The 13,207-nt window shown below is 47.2% G+C and overlaps 1 protein-coding gene across 1 annotated transcript in view; it reads right to left on the bottom strand.

Annotated features, from left to right (window-relative positions):
- RB1 (RB transcriptional corepressor 1) overlaps nt 1–2,873 on the bottom strand; it is an 80,940-nt gene extending 78,067 nt beyond the window's left edge. The window contains exons 1-2 of the mRNA XM_032199423.1: nt 2,725–2,873; nt 2,515–2,632 (exon numbers count right to left, since the gene is read on the bottom strand). Of these exons, the coding sequence (XP_032055314.1) occupies nt 2,515–2,632; nt 2,725–2,822 (216 nt within the window). The 5' untranslated portion in view covers nt 2,823–2,873. The remainder of the gene's footprint in view (nt 1–2,514; nt 2,633–2,724) is intronic.
- Between the last annotated feature and the right edge of the window lie 10,334 nt (nt 2,874–13,207).

Raw genomic sequence — 13,207 nt, 5'->3', positions numbered from 1 at the left:
AAAAAAAAAAAAAAAACAATACAGAAAGGTCTAATATCCTAAAGGGGAAAAAAAAGAAAAAGCAGTCAGTTCTGGTGGTGCTGGTGGATGATGGCACGGGGGAGTTATTTCAGGGCACAGCACATTCCAGCCTTTTTCCTCCCAGCTGATGCCAGCCTGTGCAGCAAAAACACCTTAAGTGTCTTATCAAAGTGCAGGTATGCTCAGGCTCATAGGTCCTTACATCCTAGCTATCTTTGGTGTGCTTGCCAAAATAGTAACAGTAATAATAATAAGCCGTGTTTGCAGAGTCTCTTTGCACATGGTTATGTGTACCCTAAGCAACCCAGAAGGGGCAGTTAATAATAGATAATTTTTACGTGAATTTACTAAACATTCATTAAGGATATATCAGGTGTTCAGACCAGGTCAGAGCCCACGTGTGGGCCCTGAATCTCTGTCCTTCAGGCAGCATTTTGTGTCTGGGCCACACAGCCTCCTCACTAGCACTGCAGGTCCCCTCCCTACCCTCAGAGGAGGGCAAAACTCTGAGATCAACAATTACAAAAAAAGCTGATGTGCCAGTGAAAGTGATGTTTTATGCTGTGTAACAGGTTAAGAGTCAGGATCATGAGATGCTAGCGCTGTTTCCATCAGCAGTCTGATGATTTGACCTGCCTCAAATCAAACCAGCTACAAGGTGAAAGAGAAGCCCTCCAGAAGGCATTTGTCTCAATTCGTGTCCTGCTATTTCCCTTTTTGCTTGAGAACAGAAAGCAGCTCGATAAGCAGCTTCTTCTGCTCCTCTTCATGGTTGAAAGGCTAGTACCAATTAAAACATGCACAGCTGATGCTTGTGGGACAAACACTGGGACAGCTTCTAACACTGAGCCCCTTACCACTGGGGAAAAAGGAGAGCACTTAAATACTGCCTCCTCCCAAGCACTCACAACCCAGAGCAGAAAGTCACACTGCAAAGCCTCACTCCCCATGATAACAGCTTGGCTTGAAAAGAGAAGCAACAATTAACCAGGCTGTTAATTTGCTTGATTTCAGTCCCAGATGAAGCCTGCTGCTTCAGCTAGAAGCAGCGACTCCAGCACCTGCCAGTTTCCTTGTTTCAACACCTTGCTGATATGTCAGGAACTTTGGGGAAAACACCCGGAACTGCACCTGTTCTGAACAGAGAAACGGAGTCACAGAATCATAGAACTATTAGGGTTGGAAAAGCCCTCCAAGATCATCTGGTCCAACCATCCCCCTACCACCAGTGTTACCACTAAACCACGTCCCCAAGCACCACGTCCAGCCTCTCCTTGAACACCCCCAGGGACGGTGACTCCACCACCTCCCTGGGCAACCCGTCCCAGTGCCTGACTGCTCTTTCTGAGCAGAAATGTCTCCTCATTGCCAGCCTGAACCTCCCCTGGCACAACTTGAGGCCATTCCCTCTGGTCCTATCACTGGTTACCTGTGAGCAGAGGTCGACCCCCAGCTCCCCACCCCTTCCCTTCAGGCAGCTGCAGAGAGCAATGAGGTCTCCCCTGAGCCTCCTCTTCCCCAGACCAAACACCCCCAGCTCCCTCAGCCGCTCCTCACAGGACCTATGCTCCAGGCCCTTCACCAGCTCCGTAGCCCTGCTCTGGACACACCCTCTGATGCTGAAAGGGAGGGTTTCCAAAGCTCTTTATCTTATCCAGCTAATTCTAGATAATCAGTGAAATGACAATTTCACTTGAAAGTGAAATTCGCAGAATTATACTGAAACCTGCCTTGGTTTTTTTCACTTGACAGCACTGACTACTCCTGTTTCGGTTCATACCGAGAAGCCTGACTTCGCTTTGAAGTAAGCGCTCCCTGGGGACCTCCGCAACCAGAAAACATACCTGATACAGCAAGAGCCACGCACGGCCTTTCCCCCACACCGCTTCTGCTCTGCAGCAACAAACTCACAACTGCACCGAGAGCCGCTCCGAAACCGCAGGCAGCGAGGTATCGGCAGCGCGGCTCCCGCTGCAGGAAAACAAGCGGTGGCCACAACAAACACACACAGATGCTAGAGCCCAGACAGGGGGGGATAATAACCAAGCTGGGCATTTTAGATCTAAGTCCGGTCAGTATCACAAGTTTTTGATTGGGATTTAATTGTGTCATAGCCATGCTCTGAGTCAGCAATAATTAGGGAAGGGGGAAAGGGGGGGAGGGGGGGAGAGAAGTGTTTTAAGCTATTTGCACAGCCAATGACTAATGTTGAATAGGAACACCACAGCCACAAGCACATACCGATCACAAGCACAGAAAGGGAAAAAATAAAGAGTTTGACAGCAAACCTCGCGTTTTTCTGCAGCCCCTTTCAGCTCCTCCTGAAGAGGGGCACAGCAGGCAAAGCACACAAGGGAACAGGTGGGGACAGCCCGTCCAAAACTGCCTTTGGGACGCCCGAAATACCCCGCAGAGGGGGCTGCCCGCGGGTCGGGGACTCCTGCCGTGACTCAGGGTCGGTGGGAACGGGGCTGCCCGGCCCCACGCACTCACCGGAGCTCCCTCCGCGGCGGCCAAGCCCTCGTACGTCTTCCACGCCTTCTCCCTGACGCTGCCCGGCACCTTCAGGGCATCGCAGAGCGCCACGAAGCCGGCTTCCCCGACGCCGAGCCTGGCGAAAAGAAGAGCGCAGAGCCTCAGCTGCGCCCCGCCGGGCTAACGGGGGGCTCCCAGCCCGAGCCGGGGCCGTCACCCAGCGCTTACCGGGGGCTGCGGGGCGGCGGGGCGCTGCCGGAGCCGCCGTCGGGGCTGCAGCGCTGGCTGCGGGCGGCGCCCGGCCTGCGGGGGGGCTTGGGCGGCATGGCGCGCCCGGCCGCGCTCCTCTCCCGCCGCCCGAACCGCGGGAAAACTGCGTCACCGCCAGCCGCTCGTGACGTCACGCCCGCGCCGGTCGGTCGCTGCCCCGCGCCGCTCCCGCACCGGGGCTCGAAAACCGTAGGCGCGGAACCCGGAAGGAGAAGCCGCCCGCCGCCCGGCCAATCGCGGCGCGCCGTGGCTCGGCGCTGGCCAATGGGAGGCGGGCTCGGCTTCGCGCCACTGGAGACCTGTGGTAACGGGCGGGGTGTCTCGCTCCACCCCCCCGCAACCCCTCAGTGGGGCAACCGCCCCCCCCCCCGTCATATATACACATATATACACGGATACGTATAGACACGTATATACCCATATATACCCATATATACACATAAATATACATATATACCCATATATACACGTATCTGTATAGACACGTATACACGTATATACCCATATATGCCCATATATACATGTATATACCCATATATACACATAAATACACATATATACACGTATATACCCATATATACCCATACATATCCATATATACCCATATATACATATAAATACACATATATACCCATATATACCCATATATACACATATACGTATAGACACGTATACACGTATATACCCGTATATACACATAAATACATATATATACACATATATACACTTATACGTATAGACACATGTATACATATGTATATACACGTGTATACACGTATACATATATACACATATATATACATATATACACATGTATACACGTATATACACTTACATACACATATATACACATATACACGTATACTTATATACACATACATACACATGTATACACATATATACATATATACACATATACACATATACACACATATATACACATATATACACATACACATATATACACCTATATACAACGGTGTGAGTATAGGGGACAGGAATTGAAGTCCTCCATGGCCACCTCGAAAGCTGATGTTCCCCCAACTCCCCTCCACGGTCCTGTTTGTCACACCGCACCCTACACTTACATCTAATAAAGGGAGTTCTCTATGCTTATATTTAATAAGGGAAGTTTATCCAGCCTGTGGGATTTTTTTGGGGGTTGTGAGGAACCTCATGAGGTTCAACAAGTGTCCTGCACCTGGGGAGGAACAACCCCAGGCACCAATGCAGGCTGGGGGTGACCTGCTGGAGGGCAGCTCTGCTGAGAGAGACCTGGGGGTCCTGGTGGGCAGCAGGCTGACCATGAGCCAGCAGTGTGCCTTGGTGGCCAAGAAGGCCAATGGTGTCCTGGGGTGCATTGGGAAGAGTGCTGCCAGCAGGGCAAGGGAGGTGATCCTGCCCGTCTGCTCAGCCCTGGTGAGGGCACACCTGGAGTGCTGTGTCCAGTTCTGGGCTCCCCGGTATAGCAGGGACATGGAGCTACTGGAGCAAGTCAGAGGAGGGCTGCTATGATGATGAGGGGACTGGAGCACCTGTCCTACAAGGACAGGCTGAGAGAGCTGTGCATGTTTACATCAGACTGAGGGGAGACCTCATCAACGTGTATAAATACCTGAGGGGAGGGTGCCAAGGATGGAGCCAGTCTCTTTTCAGTTGTGCCCAGTGACAGGATGAGAGGCACCGGGCACAAACTGAAGCACAGGAGGTTCCAGCTCAATATGAGAGGACATTTCTTTACTGTGAGGGTGACAGAGCACTGGGACAGGTTGACCGGAGAAGCTGTGGGGTCTCCTTCTCTGGAGATATTCAAAACCCACCTGGATGCCATCCTGCGCAATGTGCTCTAGGTGATCCTGCTCGTCAGGGGGGTTGGACTGGGTCATCTTCAGAGGTCCCTTCCAACCTCAGCCATTCTGTGACTCTGTGGATGTTAAGCTAATAATATTCAAGACTTTTTTTACTTGTTTATTTTTACAACTGTTTAAGATTCACACACTTCATTTGCTTTTTTTTTTTTTTTTTCATTAATTTTTCATTTAAAAACCGGAGAAGAAGCCATTTTTCTGGTTCATAATTAGAATTAAACCAATTCCAGTAAAGTGAATGCAGAACAAATGGGATTTCTGAGGTAAATCCACGTATGTAAACTCCAGGTGAAGTGTTTGAGTTGCAGACTGTAGGATTTAGACATTCCTTGCTGTAATTCTTGCAAGCCGTAACAGAAACTTTACCCTGCTTCTAAGCACGTTTAAAATACTTCTCGTATTTAATATTAATATATTTAATATTTTACTTCTCGGCGATGCCAGATGGCGTGGAAGGTTCAGAGTCTAGCTCTGCGCGTGATCTACAGCTGAACCACGGACAATCAGGCAGACCCACCAGCTTGGAAAAAGGAGCAGAAACCCTAAAGCAGAGAGCAGCCCATGGCCCTCTCCTCATCAGCGACTTCCAGAGCATGGAGTAATTCAAGACAAGAGCAAAGCATCCCGGAAAACTCGGTGGCAGCCAGTGGAGACCCTCCCAGCTGTCAGCAAGGAGGAAGCACGCCCTCCTGGGTAGCTGCCCTTGCAGCTGCCTTAGCGTGCTTTCAGAGCCAGGCCCCAGATCACCCGAATGATAGGCAAAGAATTTGAGCTGCTCTCATCACTCCCTGGCTGTTACTGCTTAGGGAACGGCACATCCTATTAAAGGGCTGACAACCGGTGCTGGCGTAAATATTGATTTTCTGAAATTGTTAGCGCGCCAAGTCTCTTCTCGAGTCAAATTTTATGCAGCTTTTCATCAAGCGAGGTGCTCAGGGCTCCCCTTCGTAAGCAGGTACCACCAAAAAATAATCCCAGTGCTTCGTGTTGCAGCTTACTGAGAACCAGAGGCAGCAGACGAATCGAGCTGCAGTGGCCTTTAAACCATCCCAGAGCCTCAGATACAGCAACTACACCTAAACTGCATGAGGAAGATCTGACGTGTATGCAATAAGAAAGGCGCATGCATATGTAAAGCTGTATGCAAATTGCTGCCTTTTCTTCCTTGCTAGACATTTGAATTTTAATCCCGTATTGTAAAACGTTTCCTTTTAAATGGAGCCTTTTGGCTTTGGGGATAAAATGGCAAAGGTAAGAAGAAAAGTAGCTCTTAGTGGGAAAAAAAAAATAATGAAACACTGCAAAGTCAAATTAGGTATTAATGATCTCTTCTCATCAAACCTGACAATATATTTGTTCTAAACATCTTGGCACAACTTCTTTTGAAGTGTAGGCCATACACAAATGGCAGTCTGTGAAACCCTGCCCAGTCAGGCAGTCCTGATTCATTGTTTCCAGCTGCTAAACAATCTCAAGTAATTTCATTATCTTAATTCTTTCACTTAAAAGTGTTGCTATAGCTTCAGAGTAATTGCCAGTGGAAATAGAAATCATTCTTTCATTACAAATGAAGCCAAGCCTTTTTACTTTGATTCTTACTGCTCAGATCAGGTAGAAGTTTGCTGTGTTTTTAGTTGCCATAACAGTGAAATATTTGTGATGAGGAAACTATTTTAGTGCACCTCATGGTCTACCAAGTCTAGGTGCTTATTTCCACATTAGCCAAGACCTCTACCACCTAAGGTACAGCCCTAATAAAACCACTTCTTCTGCAGGTACCTGAAAGAAATGTATTTTCTGCAGCCACTGAACTGTGAGCTTCTGGATATTAGTCCAAATACTACATATTGACTGAATTTTTGCTGGAATAAAGCTCATAGGCTCTAAAACTCAGAGGTTATTAAAATGCCTTTAAAGAACCATAGAGGGCAAAAAACAAGGGCAAGCTAGAGCTGAATGATTTCTTTTGTATTACCTGTTGATAAATATTCTATTCTTTTCCCTAAGAAACCACAGGGAGTTTTGTGAGAACACAAAACCTGGCCAGGCAGCAGAGGTATAATTTTCTCCAGCAAACCTTTTCTGTGCAGGAACATCCCTTGCAGCATGCAGCAGCCACCAGCCCGTGCCACCAGCATCACCAGGAGCCCACCAATCCCTCCCAAAGCCCCAGCACAAGTGCTGGCACAGGCAAGGAGCAGGTATACCTTAAGAAACAGGCCTTGAGAAGCACTTTCATGGAACAGCCCGAAGCAACAGACACACTTAAATGACAGTCCCATTTCAGGAGTGCCTCAGGGAGGCAAAGGCCATGCTTTGAAACAGCCCTAGCCAGGCCTTTTCAGCTCCCCAGCATGACTTTCACTGGTAACTTGGCATCATCTCTTCCTTTGAAGTCTGAAATGGTGCAAAACTGTCTGATTTGTACCCACTTTTGGTGATCTGTTTGAAATACCCTCTCACAGTACCAATGATGCTGTGTGTAGGTTAAGCTCTTATCCCAGGATACACTGGCAGGGTTATGGGGAGAAATTAGTGTCTTTGAGACTCAGAATATGCTTGTTGGTACTGTACCTAGACCGGCCCCAATATCATTGTATCCTATATAAAGACTCAGTTCAAAATACAAAGGATAGAAACTGTTTCTGAAAGTTAATATTTCTACAGTGATGTAAAATCCATAGGGACCACAAGCAAACTTCAATCCATTTCTCTCAAAATGGAGAAGTATTTCTTAGCCGTTGGCTTCTCTAACAGTTCAAAGCCTCTCCCCATACACGTTACTAATAATATTTTCACTCCACAGTTGTACACATCTACGAGTGCAGTACGTAGAGTGCTGGAGTCTGGTTACTGTGATGAGCCCATGGCAGGAAATCTATACCAACAGAGCAGTTAAGCCCATTGTTAGCGGGGTATTTCAGGCAAAGAGCATGCACACGCTCTTCTCACATGTACTGACCATGAAGGCTCCAGAGATCAGAAAGGAGAGGTTTATTGGTGCTAGACGGAGAGATGTCTGCACGGGCATCACACCTAGATGCAAACCCACAAGCCAAGCCTCGCATGGGTACTTCTAAGCTCCCTCCCTTTGACATTAGTTATGACATAAAAGTTTTGTGCTGGTTAAGCATTTTGACCTGAGATTGACTTTTCCCCTCTTTTTTACTCAGATAACTTCATTTATCTGTTTATATAAAATCATTTATAATTATATTAGGACCCAACACGTTGCATGTCCTGAGTGAAAACAGCTGCCCGAGTCACCTCCATTTTACAGATTTGTGTGAGCATTGACAAAAAGAAAAATCCCTGAGTGGTGCAATTTATCAAAAGAAGCCCTGGTGCAAGTGCAATTACAGCAGAAAAACTAATTGTTCCTGATACAGCTTTCCTTGCTTCTGGAAGATTTCAGGACGTAGATGTAAAAGGCACCTTTGTGTGCATACCTACCTCACACAATGTTTTGCCACATGGGTACAGTCCTGTGTGCCCCCACACAGGTAAAGCACTGCTAACCCCAGGCACGTCCTGTCCTGGGGGTCTGTAGGGCTTCCTGCGATCCCTCTGGGGCACAGTTTGTCTTGATTGGTACTGATATTTAAACAGAAATAAAGGCCAACAAGCAAACAAGCCCCAACCCTATTGTTGTTTGCGCCTACGGAGCCGTGTGAATGACCCCAACCCGATCCCTCCCTTCCCGTCCTGCTCAGTCCCAGCTTCTGCTTCCTCTCTGCATGAGAAAGAGTGCTCCAGCACGGGCAACACCCTGTCCTGCCAGGGATGGTCCCAGCAGCAAGGATGTTTCCTCACTTCTCTTCTTCCTGAGACCACGAGAAGGGGAATATGCTCCACTAGAAGTAGTACTCAGGAGTCGACTTGAACCAGCAACCTGCAGACCAATGGAAAACGAGTGACCAGAGCCCATAGTCAGCAGCTGTAGGTGTTTCTCTGAATTAAGTCTACCTGTGACCTCGTCTGTTTGCTGAAAAGTGAGCCCAAGGTGATTAAATTCTTTATTAAGGCTTGGCAGTCAAACACCCCAGCTCGGTGAAGGCGTTTTGCACTCCAGCAATGCTCTTAGCGTGACAACAGCTCTACAGACTCTTCAGAGTTTTTTCCCTCTAACAGCAAAACACCCTCCTACGACCTGAGCAAACAATGCCAGTGAAAGCACAGCTCTGCTGGTATTTCTAACCACAAGCGTCTGCTAACACAGCCACGGGAGGGAGGCTTGCGTCCTCCCACCCAACTCACGGCAACAAAAGCAGACGCTCATCTTCCAGAGAGCACGGCTCTCAGGTAGGCACTTCCCTAAAGCCTCCCTTGGCTCCCATGGGACTGATTCAGCTGGAAAACATCTGCAGAGGAATGAATCCTGCCCTTGCTTTGTCTCTGCAAGCGCAGCACATCTGTGCTTCTTGCTGCAGCTTCTCCTGCCGCCAGGTAACCAACCTCTGGCGTTTCCCGTCGTTCACACCTTCGGAGCTGTCTTCGTGCCAAACCCTGCCCCTTGGCTCTTCCCGCTGCAAGACTTCAAGCAGAGGATGAGGAAGGACTGGGAGCTTTTACCACGCTTGGCAAGCCCAAATCACGCACATCAGCTGGGGACCAACACCTTGCACGGGCTGAGGCACATGGAGACCAACACAGCCCCCTGCACAAAATAACCACGGTGGCGGACGAGTGGCACTGCTCTGATTCTGCTCCTTTGGTGACAAGCCGCGTCCCAGCACTAGGATTCACTAGTTCACAATGTTTGCAAAGATTTTTGTTCAAAAAGGTCATTTTTACCCTATCACTTTCCTGGAATCCATCGGGCTTGAAATGTAGTTTCCTTCAGTATAGCACAAGCTATGTTTGTTTATCATCCCCTTTTTCAATTAAAAAAAAAAAAAAGGAGAGAGAGAGAAGAAAGCCCAGGCAGTTCAAAGAGTTATTTTTTTCCAAGAGGACAGAAGTTCCATCACAATCTTTTTCTGTTCTCAGGGTGTTTTCGGTCTTCTTCTCATACAAACTGCCTGGCATCTAATAAGATGTGAGCACCTGCCGGGAGCTTTCCTTCATTCAGCATTAGTTTCTCTCTTCTTCTCCAACGCTTATTTTCACACTGCTGATAGAAATAAATTTCCCTCCACTGGACAGCAGACTCAAAAGCTATTAGGGACACAGGCACGTTCATGGAAACCTTCAGTCGATAAGAACCAATCTATTTCTCCCCACCACCTCCACTCCTTCCCGGCTGGTGTCCGGGATGGAGTGGAGGTGGTGGAGAGAAATAGAGGTCACAAAGTTTCTTACTGAGTTTTATTTGGAAAACAAGGTAGAGACAGTGAAAGGCTTGCTAAATATATATATATATATATATATACATATATATACATAAATAAAATAAGTTCCATGTTGAATTTATGGAAAAAATTGGGGGTTGGACCCGATGATCTCCTGAGGTCCCTTCCAACCCCTACAAATCTGTGAAAATAGGAATGGCACAGCCATGAAAAGGTAGGAAATGTGCTTTGAAGTTCTTCAGTACAAATCTCAAAGATTGAATGAATAACCATTTCCTGACATACATTTGACCTTTATACAAGCACAGGATTTCAACATCCCGATTGTCTGTAGCTGAAGTTTTCCCAGTGGATTTTCCAGCTTGCTTAGACCTATACCAACATGTAGCTACATAAATGTAATTTATACATAAATGTCTAACCTACATCTACACGAAGTTTTAGTTGACGTTGTTCATGATTGGCATCCACCACCAAGAATGGATTAAATAACTTTTGGAAAGTAACAATTACATTTTTCATTTTTTATGCACTGCACCTATACTGAACTGCAAATGAAGCCAAGTGCAGAAGAAGGAAAAAATGTGTTATTTAAGAAACTTCCTTTAAAACAAATTATTTTATCTCAATCCAGACATTTACAATAGCAGGAAGCAGGATGATAGCATGTTTACAACTATATAATAGCTCCAAAACCACTAAAGCATCCTCCCACTGTATTAATAAGGGTGAAAAATAAGATCAGTCTAAAGCCTCTTGACTGATTCCACTTAAGACAAAAGATTTGGACACCTATAGTGCATGTTATTTAAAAAATTGGTTTAAGCAGCAAATATTTTATTGAACATTCCTACTTTGCTGATAAATCAATGCTCAAAATTTGGTTGGAAGGACAAACAGGTCAATTCCCATATCGTGAAAGCTCAGAAGTGGATTTTGAGGGAGATTTTCCAGCCTTAGTTTTGGGTGATACTCCCTTTTTTCCTCCTCCGTAATTTTTCTCACAGCCAGCTTCAACACCACAGGTAATAGGATACATCCTGTCCTGTACTCTCTCCCGCATAAAAGTCCCCGTACAAAGATCCCAATCACATAAAAATTTCAAAATCGCTTTAAGAACAACAATTTAAGTGCAAATGGCATGATACAGACTGGTATTAGCAACACTTGAGCTAGCTCAAAATGAACTGGCAAAGCTCAGTGGTGCAGTCCAGCATCATGCAGTGTCCCAGTTCATGTCCCCAAACTGGTAGTGATCAGCCCCACTTATGGTACTTACATGAATTCTGGATTCAAGGTTGGCTTGGAGCAGCCCAAGAGGGATGGTTGACTTTCAAGGATCAACACCTCCAAGTTTGAGAATGGACCATTCTCACTTGAAAAGTCAAGTAATGGTGACAGGAAGTCTACACGGAAAAACAAGGAGCTCCTGACAGAACCCAAACATTAAAAACAAAAAAAAAAAGGGTACAAGAGATGGGATCAGGTCACCCAGGAGGAATATGAAGACACTGCCCAAACGTGCAGGAGTGGGGCTAGGAAAGCCAAACCCCACCTGGAGATGAATCTGACAAGGCACATGAAGGCCAACAAGAGCTTCTGTAGATACAACAGCAAAAGGGAGACCGGAGCAAACGTAGGTCTGTTGCTGAATGGGACAGGGGCCCTGGTGACAAAGAGCATGAAGAAAGCTGAGGTACACCCAGCGAATGGCATCTCAGGGAAATGCTGGGGTGCTCCCAGGTGGGACCCGAGGGAACGGCATGGAGCTGGGACAGGGGAGGGTCAGGCTGGGGGTTAGGGAAAGGGTCTGCACCCAGAGGGTGCTCGGGCACTGGGACAGGCTCCCCAGGGCAGTGGTCACAGCACCGAGCCACCAGGAATTGTAGGCTCCCAAGATGGAACAGTGAAGCCAGGAGCAATAAGGATTTACCCTCGGTGAAGGAGGATCAGGTTATGGAACATTTAAACAAACTGGATGTATGTAAGTTCACAGGACCTGATGGGATGCATCCATGAATGCTGAGGGAACTTGTTGGTGACGTTAAAGGCCACTGATGATCCTTGAAAGATCACAGTGATCAGGCAAGGTTCCTGAAGACTGGAAGAAAGCAAACATGGCTCCTATAATAAAGAACGTCATGAAAGAGGATTCAGGAGCTACAGGCTGGGCAACCTCACCTACATTTCCAGGAAAGCGATGAGGGAAGTTATCCTGGAGGCCACTTCCGAACATTAGCAAGACAAGAAGACAACTGTGAGTAGTCGGTGTAGTTTTACAAAGGAGAAACCATGCCTGACCAACCTGGCTGCCTTCTGCAATGAAATGCTTAGTAGATAAAGGGAAAGAAGTGGATTCTGTTTATATTGACTTTCTCTAGGCTTCCATCACTGTGATGTTGTACAGATTAGACAAACGGACAGTAAGATGGATTGAAAACGGGCTGAAAAACCCAGCCCAGAGGTTTGTGATCAGTGGCATGAAGTCCAACCAGAGGCCAGTCACGAGCGGTATACCCAAGGGACTACATACAGTACTGTTTCGTGTGATGATAGTGGCCTGGATGACAGGACAGAATGCACCACCAGCAAGTTTGCAGATGACAAAAACTCAGAGGAGTGGTTGATAGACCTCATTGGTGTGCTGCCACGCAGGGGAACCTTGACAGGCTACAGAAATGAGCTAAGAGGAAAGCCATTAAGTTCAGCAAGGGAAACGCAAAGTCCTGCCCCTGGGGATGAACATTCACCAGCACAGGCTGGGGGACACCCAGCTGCTGGAAAGCAGCTTTGCAGAAAAGGACCTGGGGGGTCAACAAATTGAGACAGAATTCTTAGTAAGGTCCAGAGTCAGGATGAGAGACAACAGGCACAAACTGAAATACAACAAATAGCATTTAAACATAGTGAAGTTCTTCACTGGGAGTGTGGTTGAGCCTTGGCACAGGTTGCCCAGAGAGGTTGTAGTCTCCAACCTTGGAGATATTAAAAACCCACCTAGACACAGCTCCAGGTTGACTGTGCTCTGGGCAGGAGGCTGGACTAGCTGATCTCCACAGGCTCCTTTCAACATCAGCGATTGAGCAATGTTTTGAAAGCATGTACAAACTTCATAGTGTAAGGTTGTCCTTTCCCTACATATTTGTTCAGGCTGGAATAGTGGTGGACTGGCTGCTTCTAGTAATGCACAAGTCAAGAGCTTAACACACTCATGTATTGAACACTCCTGGCTCTCAGCTGGGTCAACCTGACTCACGGCACACTCAGCTGTGGAAGAAAATC

Source organism: Aythya fuligula, chromosome 1 (assembly GCF_009819795.1).
Source record: "Aythya fuligula isolate bAytFul2 chromosome 1, bAytFul2.pri, whole genome shotgun sequence".
NCBI lineage: Eukaryota > Metazoa > Chordata > Aves > Anseriformes > Anatidae > Aythya > Aythya fuligula.
Note: the sequence above shows the minus strand (reverse complement) of the source record. Positions and strands in the feature narration are given on the sequence as shown.